Source organism: Rhinolophus sinicus, chromosome 5, assembly GCF_057876585.1.
Source record: "Rhinolophus sinicus isolate RSI-liver-muscle chromosome 5, RSI-T2T, whole genome shotgun sequence".
Classification (NCBI taxonomy): Eukaryota; Metazoa; Chordata; class Mammalia; order Chiroptera; family Rhinolophidae; genus Rhinolophus; species Rhinolophus sinicus.
In genome coordinates, this window is record NC_142505.1 from 75,589,799 (window position 1) to 75,611,676 (window position 21,878).

The window sequence follows — 21,878 nt, forward strand, 5'->3', positions numbered from 1 at the left end:
GGCCAGGGCTACGGAGAGGACAGGAGACCCCTCAGGGCCCAGGAGTCCTTGGGGGACCTGACCACCTAACGACAAAGCTGCTCAGGTGCCTGTGGAGGTCAAGGGACCTACCTTCCAGGAGTCCCTCTTGCTGGTTGCCTTTGGTGAGTATAATATATCTCCAAATAACGAAAACAAGTCCTTTAAGATGTCAATGGTAGCTTAAGCTTTGATTTCACAACCAAATGATTATCATTTTATAATAAGATTATAGGCCACTGGGATGAACTTCTCTAATACTTCTGTAAGGTCATCCACTGGACACTTGCGTGTCACTCTATAATCACTTGTTCATTTTCTTACCTGAATCTTATTAAAGAAGAGTTCGTCCCAGATGCTATCATTCCTGATGATTCCACTCCGGACCTCAGCCTGTTTACGCTTCGCTGCAAACTCCAGGAGCCAACGCTTTAGTGGTGTGTCTGCCTGGCTGAAGATCTGAGAAACAGAAGATAGAAACACTGTCGGAGCTGCATGTCCCACCACTGGACATACCCCGCAGGAAGAAGGGCCAGACTGGACAGCAGAGAAGCCACGCTCCATTTTGCCCTTGCAGGAGGTCAGTGTGCCATCCAGCTAAAGGTTAACAATACTGAGATCTGGGCATGTTGTGGGGCTAGAAATTCCTGACCAAAAAAACAAAAACAAAAAAAAAAACACATCTCCACAATGAGGGCTTTGGAGAAGAGGAGGAAAATAGGAGAAGAGGGGATCTGGGGGTGGCGGCTTGGAAAGCTTGCCTGGGGCTCCAGACCCCGTCCATACACGCAGACACCAGGCCCCTCAGTCTGGCCAGAGACTCCCTGTGGAGCTCACCTTGTCATACATCCGGTTCAGCAGTCGTGGGACCACAGGGAAGATGGTGGGGCATAGAGCTTTCATGTCGTCTGAGAGGAGACGGATGTCTCCCTGGAAGAAGCCAACACGCCCTCCATGGCAGTAGACAACAGACTGGAGGGAGAGGACAGGAAGGGAGGAGTCCCTCAGGGTGGTCACCCCTGGCCGCAGTCCAGAGCTGTCCACAATTCTGCCCTACATAGAGGGCGCCCATGACCCGCTAACCCAGCTCCGGGTGCTACCATGAGACACTGAACACCATCTGAGGTGACACCCTGCCCCTCACTTCACCACCCTCCCACTGAGTCCCATGGGGAGAAGCAGCAGGAGAGAGAGTGGAATCCGAGCCTTTGGGAGATGCCAGAGCAGCCAGTGTCACTGTGCTTGCCCTTCTAGCTCACACCCAAACCCTGGACAGGGGCCTCCCTGGGGACTCAGGTCTCTGAGCTGTACTACACCCTATGAATGGGTCTGCTCCAGGTCTCAGAAGAGTCTGGATTTTCCTGGGATACCTCAGCAACTCTGGAAGGATGTACAATGCCCACGAGTACTGGGAATGCTGCTAATGTTGGGTGGCGGGGCCAAGGGGAAGCCTGGCTGGTTGCTAATGGGACTAGGCATGTGCCAGGGGCCTATTACGTGCTCCTTTCCTTAATGCTCGTCGCAGTCCTGTAAGGGAGATAGTATTTGTATCTGCACTCACAGATGTGGAATGCAAAGCTCACAGAGACAAAGGCACCTGCCCAGAGTCACAAAACTAGGTCACAGTCATTGCCAGCCTTCTTATCTAGGTCTGGAAAGCCCTAATATGCCCTAATATGCCAGATCTCCTCCAAGGCAAGACAGGAGAAGCTTAGAAGACACAGGCTGGTTCCTTGAGTGACACACACACGGAGAATTCTGTCCCTGCAATATCATGTGGACTCCCCTCCCCCCCAACTCCCTCTGCACCCCCATAAGACCTGCCTCAGGGCCAATCATAATGCCAGTCCCATCTACAGTCTGAGGGGTCATGACAGTTTGATTCCCTAATTTTATCGTCTTCTTTTTTAGAGTTCATGAGTAATGGAAATTATGTAATATGTATTTTGTCCATAAATGGAGCCATACTGTACAGAGCTTCTGCAAAGCTGTGATGCTCTCTGAGCAGAAGCCACCAGCCGGGCCCTCTCTGAGTCCGGTGTGTACACAGGTAAGACAGGGCAGGCCTGCGGTCTTCCTTGGGGCAACACTCCCACGAGGGCCACGTGGGGTGGTCAAGGTCCTCTGACCCCTCTGACCCCTGTAGTACCTTCTGAGGACAGGACAATTTAGTTCTACTTCCTGGCACCAGTGACAAGTGACACCCTGCTAGGGTTCTGGGTTCTGGACACAGATTGTGCCTCCCTGAAGCCAGGGCCTTACCTGCACCATTCGCTCAAACATGTGTGCTAAAGGCAAATAGGAAATGTGCACATCCGCACAAGTGGGAGCCCACTGACTCTGCAAGAAAAGAGAAGGAGCCCAGGCAAGGCCCGGTCAGTCAGGTGGGCGTCTTACCTGGATCACTCTCTCAAACATGTGAGCCAGAGGCAGGAAGGAGACGAGCACATCGTCCTGTCTCGGAAAGATCACTTTCTGCAGGTGATGGGCATGGGAGACAGAAAGGCAAGAAACACTGACAGGAAGACAACAAGAGAGTCATAAAACAATAAAGAGAAAAATGGTCCTGGAGGGGCAAACAGGAAGAGGGGGAAGGGGAATGGGGCGGTGGTGGGGGGACAGAGAAAGAGGTGAGATGAGAGAGAAAAAATGGGAGAGAGCACAGGGGTGAGGGGGGAAGAACAGAGAGAGTGAAAGAGAAAAAGAAAGAAAAAGGAGAAGGAGAAAGAGAGAGGGAGAGACGGCAGCATAGGAAGCGGAGTGTTAGGTCACAGCGCCAGTGGGTCTAGGTTATCTGCAGAAGCAAAGAGCCAAATGAAGCACACATAAACCAGCAGAGCCACGCTCCGCGGAAGTCTCCTTTTGGGAAGGGCCAGCACCTCACTCGCAGTCAGTGGCGCCAGACTGGCTCCCCCCGCCCCCACAGCTGCAGGGTCTGCCCCAGGCCCCATGTCACCTGTCTCCCTGGGCCACCTGGGAAGGGATTCAGAGCTCTCAGCTTGTCAGCACTTTCTAGTCCTTCTTCCAGAGAAAGAGGCCAGAGAATCCTAGATCTACAACAACTGTGGCTGGGGTACGTGCCCCAGATGGAGGAGGGGGCGAGGCCAAGCCCCAAACAGATGGCTGAGCCAGGCCTCACAAGCCATGGCCTTGAAACAGGGCCTTCAAGGGGAAAGCTGAGAGGGAGCCCTGCTGTGTCCCCCAGCCCATGTCTCACAGATGGGGACTAGGGCTGGGGCAGGGGGGGCCTGCATCAGGCCTGGGCTCAGGGATGGGCCGAGCTTTCCGGAGCGCTCCTTTGCTGGACTTCCCTGCTCTCCGTCCTTTTGCAGACGCCTGCTGACTTCTGGACAAATTTGGACAAGCCCGGGGAACGTAGCTCATGGCTCCTGACCCGGGCTCTACCAAAAGATGTAACTGATTGGGGCATACACTCCGTAATGCTACCTGTCATGGATGTGGACAGTGATTTTTCTCCACAGTGGTGAACAGGCCTAATTTACATGAAAAGGTACATTTCTTTCTCCTTAAGGAAACTGTAGGGCATTTGGATACTCACCACTTGGGGAAAAAAGATCCTTCTTTCTTAGCCAGTTATAAAATGCTAACGTGCTTTCATCAGGCCAAGATATCAAGCTTTTTTGATTTTTAGATTTACCTTTTTAAGTTCAGCCTTAGAAATGAGCAGTTGCTGTTGTTTCTGACTCTAGTAGTCCTTACACACAAAATGACTGAACTAAACCCTGACCTACTTGAAAATCAAGTTATTAAGGATCACTTAATAGGTACACACAAACCCACAGGTTTTGAAGTTAAAAATGCAAAAACATTTTTACATATTTTTCCTTCTGGGATCTCAGTACTCAGAAACATCAACTGAATAGGTGTGGCTCATTTCAGTGTTTGGGGTTAAAAGTGTCTGTAAAAGTGGGGTGGCTCTAATGAGAAGAGAAACTCCTGCCTGTGAAAGGCGGCCCAGATGTTATCGGGATGGGGGGAAGCAAATATACGAAAACCTCTGAGGTTTGAGGGTGTCCTCAAGAGACACCTGCATTAGTAAGTCTACTTTATTCACCTCTGTCACTTTCAGAAAGCCTGAGAAATCAGCCACCACGTTCCCATGCGTGAGCATCGCACCTTTTGGGTTCCCTGAAAAGAGAAAAGAAGATGAATTAGTTGGAAGTTCAAGGGCCGCTCCTTCAGAACAACATCCAAGTGGGCAGTCCCACACACCCAGTGCTGGCCACCCAAGCCTCTGGCCTCCATCCAGAGCCACCTTCAGAGTCCTAGGCAGCTGGCTGCTGCTTCGGGCACCTGGAGACACTCGAAGCCCACCTGGAGGCTCTCAGCAGCTTAGGACCAAGGGCAAGTGACCCAGCTGCACAGGTGGGGTACCTCAAGGAGCTGGCCACCTGTGGCCTGAGCCTTGCCCTCTCCTGCCTCCCTCGGGGAGCACAGGCTCTTGGCCCCAGTCTCACAAACACCCAGTACCCTATGCGACTCTCTCGGCCTGAGCAGATCTAGTCTCCAGAAACCGGCAGCCAACTCTTCCGGCAGACATCCTGGCTGCATCCAGTACCTGGAAAGGCCCAGGCTCAAGCCAGGCTAGAGGTCCAGAGGGCTGCAGCAGTCCCTCCTGCCTGTTCACCGGCAGGGATGGGACATGGATGGTCTTGCTTTGTCACGTCATGACCTTTCACTACTGCTCGTGAGGAAGCCCGGAGCTACTAGATGACTCAGAGGAAAGAGGCCTGGTAGGAACCCAGGGCCGGCAGGCTGGAGGGAGGACAGCATGGCCACCATGTCACATCAGGGTGGACACACACATGCTGCTGCTGCGTGGACCTGACTGGCTCGTCCTGAGCTTGCCTCTCATCGCCAGTGTGTCACCAACAAGCCACTTCTCCTCTCTCACCTTCCTTACCTATGAAATAGGGGCAGTGATGCCCACCTCCTAGGGCTTCTATATGCCCTGAGGACATAATCCACGAACAAAGGATGTGAAATTAGAAGTTTCCACTAAGGCAGCAGATACAATAGCTGTAAAACTCCAAAAGAGCGGGGCCAGGCCATGTGCAGAATTTCTCCCAAGAAATATCAAATGAACCAGTATGTTAACTTTGCAACCCTTACCCAGAAAGAGGAAATAAAAGGGCCGAGTAACTAGAGATTGAGAATATTATGCTAAATCAGCAAGTGTCCATGAAACAAAGAGTGAGTTCCAAATGTCTGGCCTCACTTACTGACTCTCCCTCCCCACTCCACCTGGTGGGAGAGGGTAGAAACCTTCATTAGCAAGCTGGAGGAGGAGGAGAAACACCAGAGAGGAAGAGAGGAAAGGCAGACCAGGCCTTCCCACCAAGCCTGCAGCCAGCCTAGCGGGGAGGGTAGTCGCAACGAAGCAAAGCGACAGACACTTGCAAGTCTGAATTAAGTCCCATCCACCACACGCCCAGCAGAAAAATCTTCCCAGAATGATTCTACCACCAGTGTCACGAGCCCAATGTCCGGTTCAGATCATTTTCCATCTTCCCCCACTGAAAGAATGACGTGAGTCTCGATGCAGCTGGGAGCCGGGACACCTGGCATGGAAGGGAAGCTGGATCTGGGGTGGTGACGCTGAGGACACGCACGGCTCATGTGCTTGACAGGGCGATGACGAGCACAGGCACAGCACAGGCTGACCTGACTAAGGCCGGGGAGATCCAAGTGTGCAGCCAGCAGGGTGACACCAGGCAAGAGGCGGCTTGCGGCCCTGGCTCTGCCCTGGCACCAGCCACACCTCTGCAGTGGGAGGCTTGGGCACTAACCACCACCTGTTCCTCCAGGCTCCATACGCTGCTTCCACCACACAGAGCCTGGCAGGATGGCTCAGCTTTCGATTGTGATTCCACAGTCGGGAAAAGCACTGGACGGGAGTCCTGCCCTCTCCCGCTGGCCAACAGCACCCTTGTGCCCCGTGAAGTTCTTTTCTGGATACGGGGGCAGCATCTGTGACCAAGCGGACCATTTAAAAGCCTGAGGGCACTCTTAGATGGCAAGGGTCCAAAGCTAAAGGCCACAGTAGTGACCTGCTCCCCAACCCAGGGTGGAGGGACATGTCACCAAAATTTCACATTGTGAGACTCATGACACAAAGCACACAACCCTGAAGGTGAAGGGCATCTTTGAATTCTGGGTGGCCCTGGATGTCAGCTCCTGGAGAGCGAGGGCTGTGCTGCTGCTTCTCAGCGTTGAGCAGAGGGTGGTGGAAATCCTCCAACCCACTTGAGTTAATGGCAAAAATCCACCTCAATTCAATAAAGACACGTTGATCATGACGCACCCACACAGACCATCCCTCCTGTGGGGCTGGTGCAGGGTCCGCCTGACGCCTCAGAGGCTACGTCTGCACAAGGCGTGGGGAGCCCCAATTCACTGCCCAAGGGCTAGCAGCTTCCTAAGTCGTCAGATGACAGGTAGAGGCAGCAATCAGAGGCGGCCTGGGCTGGGGGCTGGGAGAGCAGGACACAAGTCCTCTGCTTCCACTTGCTGGTGGTGTCCCCTTGGACAGTCCCCAGAGCCGCTCAGCTCACAGGCCATGCTGAGGCCCCAGCGATGCAGTGAGAGGGTGACCAGGGAGGACACTGCAGACTGCGAAGTGCTGCCCTTGTGGCCACAGTCCTTTGTGCATTCTGCCTCCCCCAGGAAGCCTTCCTGGGTTGTTCCTACTGATGCTGGTGCGTTTGCTCCTTTGTCGGCACCAGGCACACAATGCAGCATTTCTGCCGTCCTCTTCCTGACAGCCTGCCTATAGCACACCAGCTCCAGCTGGCAGAGCACCTGCACTGCCCTTTCACACACCATTCCATCTCCTACTTGGCACCTTTAACCACCTTCATCACAGGTGAGAAATCGGGGACAGTGATGGCAGAGAGGTTAAGTGACTGGCTCGTGGCTCTCAGACACCAAACCCCACGCTCCTTCCGTAGGGGCAGGAAGCAAAGCGGTGAGAGCCGGTTCTCACAGAAGAATGACGTGACCCAGGGGCCCAGCTCCTACCCCCGGACCTCCCAGCACACACTGTCCATCCACATCCCGCCACCCTGTGCTGGCACTGGGAGCAGCAGGAGGGACCCAACATCTGGAGCCAGGCACAGGACAAGGCTCAGCTGTTCCCCAGAGGGCACTGGAGACCCCTGCAGTCACCCCACCACGGCTACCAGGGAAGGGTGCACGTGGCCCTGGCTGGTGTCCTGGGTGCCTCTGCTTACCTGTCGTGCCGCTTGTAAAACACACAATGGAGAGGTCACTGGGCTTTGGGGGCTGCAGAGGTAAAAGTGTGTGTTAAAGAGACCCGGTGTGGCCAGCCAGGGCCCACGACCCCGGGGCCCTTCCACCAGCCAGCTCTCTGTGCACTGCCCCTGTGTATGCACTGCATGTGTCTGCCCATGCATCGGCCCCTGTATACTCCAGTCAGAAAAGTCCCCAGAAAGGGGAAAAGAAGCCGAGGGAACCTAACGGGGACATGGACATCAACCTGTCCCACCAGCCTCACACCCTGGCCTGCGGCCTTTCCGACTTGAGTCTGAGCTGAAGTCTAGTGGGATAGGGCTGCAGGGGCCACATCTAGGCCTCAACCAAAGATCTCACCTTTCTAGTGGGTGTGAGCCAGTTCCCTCCTTCCTTCCCACTTTCTCCCAAATGGCTGGGGTTACGCTTGGGACCAGAATGTGTGGCCCAGGAACTGAGCTGCCCACTGTGTCACCACGAGCGCTCTGCCTCAGGCCCTTGCCCTGGCACTGGGCACAGAGTTCTGGGATCACCAGGAAGAGCCCACCATGACTGCCTGCATGGAGAGGATGGCTTCCCAGAGGAGGTGACACACGTCGTCATTGAAGGGCAAGCAATATCTCTCCAGATAAGGTGAGGAGGGGCATTCTGGGAGAGGAACTAGCCCGGGCACAGGCAGAGTCCGGGGCATACTGAGGGGTCACAGCAAGTCTCTATGGCTGGGGCGCACTGTGTGCGAGGTGGGCACACACCAGGGCTACCTGTGAAGGGCCCTGGGAAGCAGGGATGTAACCTGCTCAGGCCTGTGTGTGACAAAGCTCCTGACGGAGGTGAGGGGAGTGGGAGAGCTAAACTGGAGGGAGGGCTGGAGGCAAAAGGCCGTGTTAGAAAGCTGAAAGCCCTCACATGGCCCCTGCCAGGGGGCAGTGACCCTCACTGGTGACTCGACCCCAGGCAGTGTCACTTGGGGATGACACACAGAAAAGTTCACACAGCAAAGATGAACAAAGACGCTGATGCCACAAGGCCACTGGGCCCTGGGGTCCACTTCTGGCTCTGCTGCTGCTTCTGTCCTTCCCATCCTCTGGCGAGTTCACTACATTCAAAGGGAAAAGGTAACACTTCCCAAAGGCAACATCACTGGAGAAGCAGGGGTAGCCAGGATTAGCTGCCCTTCTTTCTCCCTCCCACATGACTGACTCCTGTTCCAGGCCCCTCTCTGGACCCGTACCCACAGAAGTCCTGGGTGCTCTGAGTGGGCATTTCCTGAGTTGCTCAGGGGAGCTGCTCTCTAACACAGGGGTGGCGCTCTGGCCGCTCCACTGAGCCCCTGCACACAGTGAGGGCTCTGTGAGGACAGGCCCTGCACACCATCCTGCTCCGTAAAGACCTGCTGGGAGATGAGCTTACCACAGGAACGTGATGATTCCGTTGGCCACAGTCCTGGAAGAGGAAAATACTGATTTTAAGAGCTTGAAAGTTCTCATCAATCAAAACAAGAAATCAAAATAAACTCAGCACTGTATGTCGTGCTCCTGCACCAAGCCCAGAGTTCAGGATTCTCTGTCCAGATGTGGCCCTCGTGAAGACACCACCTCAGTGGCCTCTCCTCAGATACACATCCAGGCTTAGCCCCCCCCCCCCACATTACAGACAAGGGGAGACGGCTTGAGGTGCCCACGGTTTATCTGGACACGTGTTCAGGACAGAGTGCCTTGGCAGCCTGGGCTTCCAGATTAGTGGTCAGGGCTGAAGGGGCAGATGGGAGCTGGCAGCGTAGGTGTGGCCCCTTCAGCTATGGAGGGGTGCAAATGCACAGGCATTATAGGTACAGTTAGGAGAAGACAGGGGAGCAGGAGGAGAACTGGAGGGCCCAGGGGCCCAGATCCCACACGGCAGAATTGGGGTCAGTTTCTACTGAGCAGGGCCTGAGGCCCTGGAGGCCAGAATGTCCTGTGTTACTCCAGCAGGCCACCAGCTGCCACCAACCTGACAGCTTGGAGGAGGCCATGCACAGAAAAATGGGTCCTGTTGTCTGCTAGGGGCCTGGGACATATTTGCAAGGACCTCTCCATGACTCCTGACCTCAGGCTCAGACAGGCTGATGGCTGGCTGGAGACAAAGATGCTCCAGAGGCTGTGTGAGCAGCTCAGGGGCAGGCTGGCAGCACCACCCTCCTGTTGGTACCTGTGTCATTAATTGTGCCAGCCAACCGAGCCTGTCACGTAGCGGATGCCTGTGGGCACCACCCCCTTCACCCACCACCAGCCCTGTGAAGCCTGACAGCCTGACGGCCCACAGCATCCACCTGGGGCCTGAGAGGGGCAGACGCTGGCAGCTCTGGCTCGGTGGCCCAGAAAGAGCCCGAAAGAGGCAGCCCCTCACCTCCACAGCCTGCATGGACTTGATGACTACCCCACACCCCTGCCCTCTGTCTGTCAGAGCTTCCTCGAACGGTTCCATGAGGATGACCATCTTGAGCCCTGGAGTCTCCTTCCTCTCCACGTGCTCCAGCAGCAGCAGGGCCTTCTGAGGTTTGTCCACAATCACGGTGCTGATGTCAGCTGCAGGGACCGACAAGGGGAGTCAGGCTAGGCAGGCGCAGGCTGTGACTGTGGGCCACACGTGCCAGGCGGCAAGACAGGCCGTGTGGGCCACGTGCTGTGTAGAGCAAAGTGCATGGAGCCTGGGCGGAGCCAAGGGCAGAAGCCCACAGCATCTCCTGGAGCGAATGCCAAGCACCCCTTTGCTTCGGGCTCAGTCCCCAGCATCCCAAGTGGGCTTGGATTGTGCACCGCCCCCCGCATCTGCCTAAGCTACAGGGAACCACAGAGGGAGGGCAGCCTGTGTAGGGGCAGCCAGGCCTGTGTAAGGAGACTTCTGGTGAAGTCTAACTGGAGACAGCGGGGCTCAGGAAGCCAGCTAGGGCCAAAGAGCAAGCCCCAGCTCTCTGAGAGCGGAAGAAAGTGCTTCTTGTTAGTGTCAGCCCAGTGGCAGAACCCGAGAGGCTGAAGGGAATGGCAGAGGGGGCCTCACCTGTGTTGATGATGTAGCGGATAGCCCCGGGGCCCAGCGTGTCATAGAGCGGGACCACCACCATAGAGTAGGTGTAGCAGGCAAGCTCAGCAATGATCCACTGTGGAGACACGGGGCAAGGTGGGGGAGCAGACAGACAGAGGGGCCATCCTGCCTCAGGCCCAGGCCACCAGGGTCATGCTCTGGGTCTTGTGCTCAGAGGGCTCTGCGCTGGCCCTCTGCATGTGGCAAGTAACCCGTGAGGGAATGGGTTGTGCCTGCTCACCCACAGCCTTCGAGACCATGTCTGCCCCAAGGAATCCTGGGGCTCCAAACAGCCCTAGGCCCACTTCTGGGTATCAGGCTTCTTTGCCAGGTCCTTCCCCCACCGGCTCTGGCAGCAGCTGTGTGTGGGGCTGGGTGGGGTGTGATTAGGGGCAAAGCCAAGGGAGCAGCAGGTGGAGGGGTGGGGAGGGCACAGCATGGACCAAGCTCTCCATTTGTCCTCTTCTCCCGAGCCACACCAACAGTGGGAACAGGGCTGCTCTATGGTGCCCAACCCCCTACTCCACTGACACTTCTAAAACCAGTCAAGGCAGATGCTCACCTCTGGCCGATTTTGTGCAAAAACGCCGATGAACTGATCTGTACTTGCTTTGCAATTGTGCTGGAGAAGTCCGGACCCTAGAAATTCAGCCCTGTCGGCGACCTGCACACAGATGTGGGGAAGTGACGGGAAAGCAAGGGCTCTTCAGCAGGGGAGGGAGACCCCAGGTGGGACCCCGACAGGTCTGAGAGACCTCCCCAACTCTCTACCCAGGTGTGCTGGCAGCCCTGTGAGGCTGCTGTCAGGAGTTTGGCCGAGAGGCCAGACAAGGAAAATATGACCCTCTGAAGCCCAGCTAGGTGCCCACAAGCCCCCCAAGTGCCGGGTCTGTGTGGGCAAACAGGATGGAACATGTCCCCTATCACTCACCTCCTGGTAGGACAGCCACTGATAAGGCTGCTTGGGCTTCCTGAAGCCAAGGCAGGGTCCATTCCCTGCAGAGAAAAGCAGGCCTTGTGCAAGGGAGTGGGGCAGGGTGGGGGTGCCACCTGCCCATCAGACACCTGGATGGACACCTCGTACTACGGGTGGTCCACAGGTCAAGTGAACTGCCCCCATCTACCTGCTGAAGCCCCAGAAGGCCTCAAGTACACAAGCATGACATTGCCCCAGGGGTCAGGGAGGTCCAGGAATGGGGGCTGAGGCAGTGTTGGCTCCCACAATCACCCATGTGATGCACCCCCAAAAGGACATGGAGACCTGCCCTGGGCAGAGGTGGCAGGCTGCCTCTCTGCGACCACCTCCCTTTGCCTTATACCCTGGGTCAGCCACACATCTCAGAGGCTCAGGTCCACAACCATGCCAGCCAGTGGCCTGGCAGTTCAAGGATCACCAGGGGCTGCCAATGGGAGATACAGGGTATGGGCTAAGAGATGGCTTAAGGTCAGGAAGTCCTAGGGCTGGACCAAAGCTGAGGGCAGCCTTTGGCCACATGATACAGCTACTTCTCTGACTGGGTGGAAGGGAGGAGGGCCAAGAGTAGCTGCTCTCCTCTGAACCTAGGGACCACTCACCTGCCACGGCCCTGGTACCATGCTGGCTCACCCTCACCCTCGCATCTGCTTAACCCCTGCCACGGCCCCTCCACACCCCATGGCCCCTCTCACCTGAGATGCTAAGCCCACGACGGAACACCTGGTACATAGTCCTGGCGTCATCATAGTAGTGGGTGAGCAGCTGAGGGCCATCCCCAATCACGGATCTCCGGGCCCCACCGCTGTCCTAAAGGCCAAGCACAAGTCAGAGAAGCTGGCTGAGGCAGGCAGGGGCATCAGGAGAGGGCGCCAGCATGTACCAGGCCATACACAGCTTGGAGACACACCCCGCCAGACCACAGCCGGGGCTGGGCCATGCTCTGTGTGCACTCACACACATGGCCCATGCACACACACCACCTGTACACAGGTTCACAGACAGGTGGCTTGTACACACTCGACTGGTACGCATCCACTCTCTAACAGTTGGCTCATGCACACAGGCCCAGGGCCCTGGTGTCCCCCCTCCCCCCACACAAACACAGCACCCACACACCAGGGCAGCATATACAAAAGGTCCAGAATCTCAGTTGCTCTTCATCCAGAATCTCATGCTGTTCATAGGTGTATGGTTCACTCAAACAACAGAGTATGGAGTGTTGGCTGGAGTCCGGCTACCCCTAGTGTCAGGATCAGCCTGCCAAGGTGTGCCCCATCCCATCAGCTGCTGCTGCTGTGCCTCTGGGTTAAGAATCATTTGTGCCATCCAACATTCACATAATAGTGTGAATGAGTTTGAGGACTGGCTGAAGGTACTTTCCCTAGAAGGCTGTGGAAAGGGCAGAATTCCTGGGCCCCCAGTGATGTGGACAGAGTGGGAGGGCAGCGAACACCCTCTATGCCACAGGCTAGGGAGAGGAGCTGGGCTTCTCCTGCCTCTTTTCCGGCCATCAGGTCCCCTCCCCTCCTCAGGCTCCCCAAACCCAGAACTCTCCAGTACCACAGCTCCACCTCTTCTCTGAGCACGATTTGGGCTGCACTGGGCTGGCCCATGGCCCACCATCTCTTGAAACATCAGGTCTGAGGAAAAATGTCTGTGAGAGCCGTAAAGCAACACCACAGGCGGCTCTCTACTCTTTTGTAGTGGAAAGTTCTGTTTGGCCAGTGAGTGCTTCCTGAGCACCAGGCCCATGGAAGACCCGTGTGGGAAGCCACAGGCATATACTGTCAGACCTGGTGAGCACTCAAGGTGACAGAAATGACAAAGCAAGAGACTGCGTGCCAGGGACAGAAGGCACTCAAGTGGCAAGTGTGTCAGGGAGGAGCCGCTGAGCTGGGTTTTGAAGAATGTATAGGGGTTTGCCAGACAAAATGAGCTGGAAATGGCAGTCTCGCCAGAGGCAAGAGCAAGTGCAAATGCATGGGACAGGAGAAACAAGTGCATTCAGGGAACTTTAGGTGGTTCAAGTGGTAAATGGAGGAGGCCAGAGGCTGCAGATCAAGGCAAGGAGTCTGGATTTTGGGTTGAGGGCAATGAGGAGCCAGGGGAGGCTTTTAAGCTGGGGTGAGTAACATGATTCAAATTACATTTCTCATTCTGTAGCACAGAGTAAATGCAACCAGGCCCTGCAGTCTGGGCCCCTCTTTACTCTCTCACCTCATTTCCCACTTTCTCCTTTGCCTCGTCCACTGTAGCCACCCTGGGAATGAGGCAAGGGAGGGCGCAGTCTTCCCAGGAAAGAGGCCTTAGCTGTGCCCATGGCCAGACCTACACGGTGACTCTGTGGCCCTCACACACTGAGCCAGAGCCACTCGCCATCAAGACTCTATCCAGACAACTGTCATCTCCAGCCCAGATGTGACAGTTGCCTACTCATGCCCGCCCCTGCCACAGACACCCTTCTACAGCATAAACTGGCCCTGTCTCTCCCTACTACTGAAAACCCCAAATAAAAGCGTCCTGCCCACCCCGAGGGTCCCTGCCCAGTTCATGTGGCTTTGCCCTCGCTGTCCTCTCCAGGTGCGCTGTCGTCAGAAGCTCACCCAAAACAGCTAGTTTGAGAGTTTTCTCTGTACCATCTCAGCAGATCCTTACACAGCCTTAGGAAGTAGGCACTCTTTTATTACTCACCCGACTGTTGAGGAAACTGAGGCTCAGAGAGGTAAGAAACTGCCAAGGACCACATGGCTAGTGAGAGGCACAAGCAGCCTTTAAACCCAGGGTTGCTGGTCACCAAAGGCCATTTTTGTTACCACTCTGCTCACCCATCTGCAGCCCCTCTCCACAGCCCAGCCACGCTTCCCAAAGCCACCAGGTACATTATCACACACTTGCAGCTTCGCACACATCAACCCTTCTGTTGGGAAATACCCTGAGGGTCCCTCGACTTGTGCCCTCTTCTACCAGGCAAAACTGCCATGCTTATGGTCACCCAGATGCACCGTCCAGATCAGAACACAAGGTGCTCCAGAGTATGCAGTGTGGTGGCATTTAAAAGGGGGGTGGGAAGCTATACATTTGCTCACAGGCAACCATTCACACGGTTCTCAGGCGTAGAGAATGGGGAGGCTACAGGAAGAGGGAAAAGCTTTTCAATATGTGTCTTTTTGTTCCTCTTGAACGGTGTGAATATATTATCTATTCAAAATGAAGAGAATTAAGGTTTCAAAAAAGGCAATTTTTAAAAAGGCAAAATAAATTCCATAAGTTTAACAGAAAAATAAATCACACTGATATTTCTAGACTTCGCCAGGGCCACTGTACCTTCTTCCCCTTGTGTGCTCTGGGAGGGGAGGGCATCGGGGTGGGCTCAGATCTGGGTCTTAGCACCAGACCCGGGCTGGGCACTGGGAAGAGTTTGGAAGGGAATTGACCTGGTAGCCTCTTGAGAATCTGCTTAGGCCTCCTACTGGGGAACCAAGGAGCCAAGATTCCCACCCAAGAAGCAGGCAAACTAGAAGCCCAGGGCAAGGCCAAGGTCAGGTTCTGCCCAGGGTTCAGTTTCTGAGAGACTCTGTTCAAGGTCACGGGGGCTTGCTGGCTGGCTGCCGAGGGAAACCAAGAGTCTCTGGGCCATTTCAGGTCAAATAAGCCATAAGTTTGGCTTCTACCTTCAAGATGCCTGGCCTCTGCCCACTACTTTCCACAGCTCCACCGTTCTCGCCCTGCTCACCTCCACTTCCTCTGACTGCATCAGGAGGTTGCATGGTGGCTGCAACGCCTTTGGCCGGTGAGTGAACCAGTAGGCGAGGATGGCGGCCAACGCACCCATACTCACGAGGGTGGTGGCTGAAAGACTGCGGAAAAACTGACCCAAGTCACCCAACTCGGGCAGCCGCAGCAACCGCAGGATCTCCTGTGTCTGCATCTTCTCCAGCAGCGAGAAAACGAACTCTGCAGGAAACAAGAGGCAGGTGAGAGGGCAGGCCTGACGGCAGGCTAGGGGAGTCCTTGGTGTGTCTCCCCACCTGTCCTGGATCACAAGAGACACAGTGACCTTGGCCAGGCCTTGGCGAAAAGCTGTAGGGCAGGCCCTGACCGGTGGGGCGTACAGTCTCCTAGAAGGGCCGTTCCGGTGACAGGCCAGAACCCTTAGCTGTCACACCTGACCGTCAGACATCTAGCCAGCTTCCCTGAGAACCATATGCTCAGGCCCTGGGCCACAGCTGACAGCTGCTTCCGTATCTTCCAGGGGCTCTGACAGTTCTGCAGTCACTGGCTCCTGAGCCCCAGGCCCTGGGTGCTCTGCCTCCGTTGTGTAGTCAGGGCATTTTGCTCATCTTTGCTCCGGAGGTGGGGGAGGGGGAGGACAGATGGCAGCAGGCATGCCTGGCGCAGCGCCCAGAAGGAGTGGGGTGAAGGGACGCAGACTCCTCCCATTCCACCTCCCAGCTCGCAGCCCGAGGCCTGACCCTGAGGGACACAGAGAAGGCAACCGGGGCAGAGCCCACAGACCTGCCCTGACAGACACCTCCAGCCCTCAGGATGTGAGGACAAGGGTCCAGTGGGTAACACACAGTGGGGTCCCTCCAAGCCCATAGCCTGGCCCACCATGAGCTCTCGTTATAGAAAATGTGGAGCCAAAGACCCACCAGGGCCAGAGGGGATGCTGCCGCCAACTTCCTAAGGATAGCAGAGTTCCCAAGAGCAGCGGAGGTGGGACCCAGGCACCGCTCCGCTGGCCCCAGACCAAGCACCAAGAGGCCCAGCTCTCCCCACCTGGGATGTCCCCATCTGGGATCCCACCAGCTACTAGCCAGAGGAAAAGGGCGATGGCAGAGAGGGGCAGGTGTTAACCTGGTGGCAAGGGAAAGGAACTGAGGCTCAGAGAGAAAGGCTGAGCAAAGCACTGTGCACTCCCAGGGCAGCAGCGTCTCTTGGGATACGCATGTGGTGGTCAGGGGGCCACGCACACCCATCGCAGTGCAAGCGGACACAGTGGGCCTGTTGGGGGGACATGGAGAGTGGCCGGGGGTAGGCAGTGGGAACACGTCTGTGAGAAGCACTGGTTGACAGGTTTGGGTTCAAAGAGAGCAGGCACCAGGGGCTACCCAGCCTCCTGTCAGCTGAGGAGGGAAGCAGTGCTGGCTGGGCAGCCATCCGGCCAGCTGGGCTCAGGAGTCTGCACTTCGCCCAGGGCTGAGGGAGGGAGCCAGGGTGGGCCTGGCATCGACTGCTTTCATCCCTGCAGAGGCCTCCCTGGTATCACTGCCCAGCAGGCCCCAAGGCTAGAAGCGTTGCATGACACCTATAGGTCTGTCCGCCCTGTGAGGCTGCTGGGCTCCAGGTTGCCATGCACCATCCACGGGCACCCTCCTCCTGGTCCTCAACCTTTGGAAGCATGGCTGTGGTTTCTCTTCTTGGAAAATAATGAGAAACTGAACAGCAGCCACTCTGCAGCCACGGGACAGGAGCCAAACAGCAATGGCTTGACCCCTGAGAAAGCAGAGATCTGCTGAAATACCACTAAATGGTATTTGTAACATCACCTCACTGGGCATGAGGCCAGTGATGTGCAAAGTCATTGCAGAGAAAGCAAGTAAAGCTCCTCAGCTCAAACCCCTCCTCCTTCTCTTAGAAACTACGTGAGACTGAGCATACACCACCTCTCTGGTCCTCTGTTTCCCCATCTTTAAAATGGGAGCAGGATCACTCAGGCATGGAAAGTTCCTTGTACAGTATCTGGCATAGTACAGTACGCCGGCCAGGACTAAAGAGATAGCTAAGGGGGTGCTTGTCAGAGCAAGGCGGCTGATCAGTCCAGGCTGGTCCAAACACTGGGCAGAGGTGGCTGGGCCCAGGCACGGTGGCCCCACAGGAGTTTCTGCTCTGCAGATGGCACAATGGGCTGTCCGAGTCCCGGGAACACTCAGAAACTATTATATCATAAACGAGCCACAGGCTCTGGGCGCTCCCTGGGGAGCAGAGAAAGTGGGCCCCCAGTTAGCCAGAGCGTTCTCACTGAAGTCTTGAGCCAGAAATCCAGTTTTACCAGCAGCCTCCTTGACTGGGTCAGTTTTGAAGCCATCCTATAGGAATGAACCACTCCTGGCAGGTTGATCAAATTAAGTTTCTTCCTCAGCAAAGCAGAGGCTCAGCTATAGACCACAGTGGATTCAAGGAAAACTGCTCTGGGGACGGTCCTGGCCAGGCAGCCAGCTGGCTTTCTTGGGACATTTATTTCCCTAAGACCAAGTCACAGCAAGCCCATCAGATAAATGACTCACTACATAGTGGACAATCCAGATATCCACAAGCTCATGGGATGGGCTCTGAGCTGACTGGTGTTTCCTCTAATGGGTTGAACTGACTCAGTGGTCTGGGAAGCCAAGCCCCCAAAAGACCCTACCAAGCTCCTAAAAGCTCAGCCATACGGTCCCAGAAGTTTTAGAGAAAATCCTGGAATCTCATTACCACCAGTGCCTGGTCCTTGGCAGTTGCTCATGGGCCCTAAGCTACAGCAGAACATGGGCATTTGTGGCATCTGCTGCAATGCTGGGGTTTTCACAGAGCACCGTCCTGAATGGCCAAAGCCATCCATCCACCCATCCATCCATCCATCCATCCATCTACCCACCCAGTCACCCACTCACCCATCCATCCATCCATCCATCCATCCATCCATCCATCCACCCATGCATTCACCTAGAGGTCCCCGCTCTCATCTAGCTTAGTACTGGGCACTGGAATAAGCCAGATGTGGGCCTGCCCTCAGTCCCATGGGGGAGACACATGAGGGAGTGGGCAGTGCTATGCAGTGTGGTTTGGGCTGTGACCAGGCATGGGAGCCAGAGGAGGTGCCCGACTCAGGTATGAAGAGTCAGGGCAGGCTTCTGGCAGAGACTGAAGGGCAAGAAGGAAAGGGTGACCCAAGCGGAGGGAAGCAAACACAATAGTACCTCAGTTTTCGAACATCTCTGTTGACGAACACTTCGGTTTACGAACACCGTAAATTTTATGGATCTATGGTATCATTAGATAGTGAAATTCATGCTAAATTTGCAGTTTTAGGGGTTGATTTTAAAGGTCTGGAACAGATTAATCCATTTTGCATTACTTTCTATGGGGACACCGTGCCTCAGTTTTCGAACGTTTCAGAACCTGAACGGTCTTCTGGAACGGATTACGTTCGAAAACCGAGGTACCACTGTATACAAAGGCTGGAACTGAGACAGACCACGGAGCACTTCGTGAACTGAATATCCTATGCAGGAAGTAAAGTCTTGAGCCCATGAACTCTTACACAAGTGTTAGAGCCACAAGTCTGAGGAGGGTCTCCAAGATGCACCAAGCTTTCAGAAGTCACCAAAGTATCAGTTTCCAGGAGAGGCGAGAACAGAACGAGTCTGAACTCACTCAATTCCTGGGGCCTGGGAAGCCCTTGCTTACGTACTGCACTGTTTGGTCCTCACAACAGCTCCGTGGACTCACTATAAGGTGGGAACACAGACTCCACTGAAGAAATTACTGCCATTTACTGGTACACAGGGAGCAAGTGGGGGAGCCAGGACTCAAGCCCCTGACTACAGCCCCCCAAACCACTGCCTTGCGCTGTACTGCACCTCACCCCTGCCAACACTGCACCATCCACACCCACAAGCCATGCTCTCCTTTGCAGTGATGCTGAACCAACGCAAACAAACATAAAAACCTAGCTCTAGACCTGCTCAGAGAGCCCAGGCCCAGGTTGCAGGGGGAGGGGCGCGGCACTGGGCCCCCAGGCCTGCGAGAGGAATAAGCCGGTGCGACCAGTCGCTCACTGTTTGCCACGCACACACTATGAGTGGGTCCCTCCTGGCCTCACATCAAACATTCGCCATCTTCTCACGGCTGGTACCTCTCCTCCAGGAAGCCCCCTCAGCTGGGGCAATGGAAGGGGGTGGGCAAAGGCCTTGGCCACCCACTCCTCCCCAGGTTCCTATCAGGCGCCCACCACGAAGGAGGCGTCTGACGTGGCTGCAGCTCCTCTGTCCTGAAGCTGGGCCAGCACCCCCACCCCCACCCCGCTGGGCAGTGACCAGAGGATGTCATTGTTCCAGGCTCACTGACCTTCTCAGACAGAGTCAGGACCGCTTACATTTACCCTGAGATTGTCTTCAGACCTGGGAGCTATTGGAGGGCAGAGCTGCAAATTCAGGTCCTCTGAGGACATGGGCCTCAGAGCCAGCCTGTACCATCAGGCCCTGGGCACGGGGCAGGGCAAAGCCCAGGACTGGGAGTCTGCTCTCATCTCCGTAGTTCACAGGGCCTTGGCCTCCTCTGACCTCCAAGCCCTCTCTGTTGACCTGGGCTGGGCTTCGGTGTCACTTCCTTCCATGCCCAGGAGGCTCTCCTGGTTGCAGCAGCCTAGGGGAGGGGGTACGGGACGGGGGTGGGGGCAAACAGCACCCAAGGGAATCAGTGGTGCTGGTGTTGCCAAGTGAGCGGCTGTGAGTGTGTGTAAATATTCACCTGGCGGGAGGACCCAGCCCTCAGCAGGAACCAGCCTCCCATTCTCTGGCATATCCTATGCCTTCTTCTCCAGCCCAGACCAGTTCAGAATACCAAGTGGTGGCACAGGCTCGGGAGACTGGGACTCCCCCACCTACCTCATCAGGTCCTCTGCTGATTCAGGGCACATGGAAGGTGGGTGGTGAGAGTCATAGCTCTCAAAACCCACGAAGGGAGACAATGGGAGGAAGGGGGCCCTTGCGGGAAGCCTATTGGCTCCGAGGTGACAGAGTGGCAGAGGCAGAGTCCCACCAGAGCACTCTCCCTGTGGAGGTGGCCCTGGGGCCATGGCTCGGCTCTGAGAACCCTTTGCTGGTCCAGCCTCCTAAGCCCAGCACTCTAGACCTTCAATCGAGCTCAATGGTTCTGTGAGGACTACCTGCTAAATATCTCCCAAACCTCACCACTCCTCTCCACCCCCACAGCCCTTGGCCTGGTGCGGCTACCACTGAATGCAATCCAGACTCCCACACCAGCCTCTTCACACGTCTCCTTGCTCTGACCCATGCTTTTGCTGATACCAAAGTTCCTTTCCTGATACACAGATGTGACCGTATCATGCCACTGCTCAAAAACCTCATTGGCTCTGGACTACCTTAGGGCAAAAGTCCAAACTCATCCTGCTGGCACTCTATGGTCCTCAGATTCTTCCCTCCCTTTAGTATCACCCAGCTTCCCTCTGTGTCAGCCTGAAGTGGGGTCGGGCTTCTTGCAATGGGGTTCAGGGTCTCTGCAAACCTCTCAGTCCTTCAGAAAGGGTGGGGAAGCACAAGGCAAGCCATAAGATCTTGAAGGGACCTGCTCAACTCCCAGTGAATAGCTCGAAAAAGAACATCACAGTCTCTGCCAGGGCCCAGGGTCCCTAGCAAACAATCTAGGGAAAGGGCCCAAAGGGGAGTTCTGGTGCCAGACTGACCTGGGTCCAAATCCTGACTCAGACTCTTGATAGCTGTATGACCTTGGACAAGTCACTTCACCCTCTGGGCCTCATCTTGAACAAGCTCATGGACAGAGAGTGCAGTGCCAGGCGTGTAGAAAGGGGACAACTCAGGACATAGTAGTTAGCTGAAGCGGCTCCTCCATCTCTTTGCCATTAGGGCTCAGAGACAACTTGCAAAAGTACATTCATCACACCCTACCTTTCCAGCAGGCTCCTGGCACTGGGGAGGCGGCTAAGCTGGTCCCACCAGTACCCGGCTCTGCGTGTAAAGGGTGTGTGGGGCTCAGGGAGAGAGCTTACCACATCCTGATCAAAGCACAAAAGTGGCGAAGGCCCTGCCCCAAGTCTGCCCTCCTGGGGACAGCCGATGGCAACGGCCGCCTGCTCTGAGAAGCCGGGTGCTGTTGGAGGTGTTCGCAGTGGTGGCAGAGACTCCCTGGCAGCCGTGGGAGCAGGTCTGGCAGGGACCTGGGCACAGGACAGCTCTATGAGAAGCTGCTGGCCCCTCAAGGGCCCCGCTGCCCGCCCCCCCTCTATCTGCACACTGGGCGGCGCTGGCTCAAATCAGCTCAGAGCCAAGCAACCCAGCCTTAACCCGCACTCTGCCAGGTTGCCTGAGCCTCAGTTCACACCCCTCTGCTCCCCACCCCCACTCCATCTTCAGTTCTGGAGAGGAGTTTACCAAATGGGTTGGTTAAGGACAAAGCCTCCTGACACATCCATCTGTGACACTGACTAGGCCAGGGCCTCAGCATGGGCTGGGGACCTGCAGCCAGCAGGAGTGTGGGGTGGTGGGAAGGGGTGGGAGTGTGGGTGGGGATGCCAGGTGTCTGGTGCTGCAGGAGGCCTGCACCATCACCCAGGAGACGCCCCCCAACCCCTCCCACCCCCCAAGGTCATAACCAGCCTAGTTGGGGAGAGGAAGGAAACTGAACACAGTCCCAAATAAAACATCTACTCAGAGACGCTCTGGGCAGCAGGGACACTCCAGACTAAGGGTCAGGGTCAGCAGGTGGAGACACTGGCTCATCTCCTGCATAAGCCCCCAGGGCGGCACAGCAG

The 21,878-nt window shown here is 55.9% G+C and overlaps 1 protein-coding gene across 9 annotated transcripts in view; it reads right to left on the bottom strand.

Moving 5' to 3' along the window:
- The window catches only part of ACSL6 (acyl-CoA synthetase long chain family member 6), a 55,030-nt gene that overhangs the window by 22,284 nt on the left and 10,868 nt on the right, over window positions 1-21,878 (bottom strand). For 3 of the 9 annotated variants that reach the window (XM_019756081.3, XM_019756085.3, XM_019756083.3), the window contains exons 2-13: window positions 15,060-15,280; window positions 12,019-12,133; window positions 11,282-11,346; window positions 10,913-11,014; window positions 10,327-10,426; window positions 9,676-9,854; window positions 8,701-8,733; window positions 7,272-7,323; window positions 4,094-4,167; window positions 2,416-2,493; window positions 856-990; window positions 343-477 (exon numbers count right to left, since the gene is read on the bottom strand). In XM_019756081.3, coding sequence (XP_019611640.1) covers window positions 343-477; window positions 856-990; window positions 2,416-2,493; window positions 4,094-4,167; window positions 7,272-7,323; window positions 8,701-8,733; window positions 9,676-9,854; window positions 10,327-10,426; window positions 10,913-11,014; window positions 11,282-11,346; window positions 12,019-12,133; window positions 15,060-15,280 — 1,289 coding nt within the window. Of the gene's footprint in view, window positions 1-342; window positions 478-855; window positions 991-2,280; window positions 2,359-2,415; window positions 2,494-4,093; window positions 4,168-7,271; window positions 7,324-8,700; window positions 8,734-9,675; window positions 9,855-10,326; window positions 10,427-10,912; window positions 11,015-11,281; window positions 11,347-12,018; window positions 12,134-15,059; window positions 15,281-15,354; window positions 15,674-21,116; window positions 21,304-21,878 lie in introns of those variants that run through there. The other 6 variants (XM_074313478.2, XM_019756082.3, XM_074313479.2 and 3 more) reach the window with 5 other exon arrangements.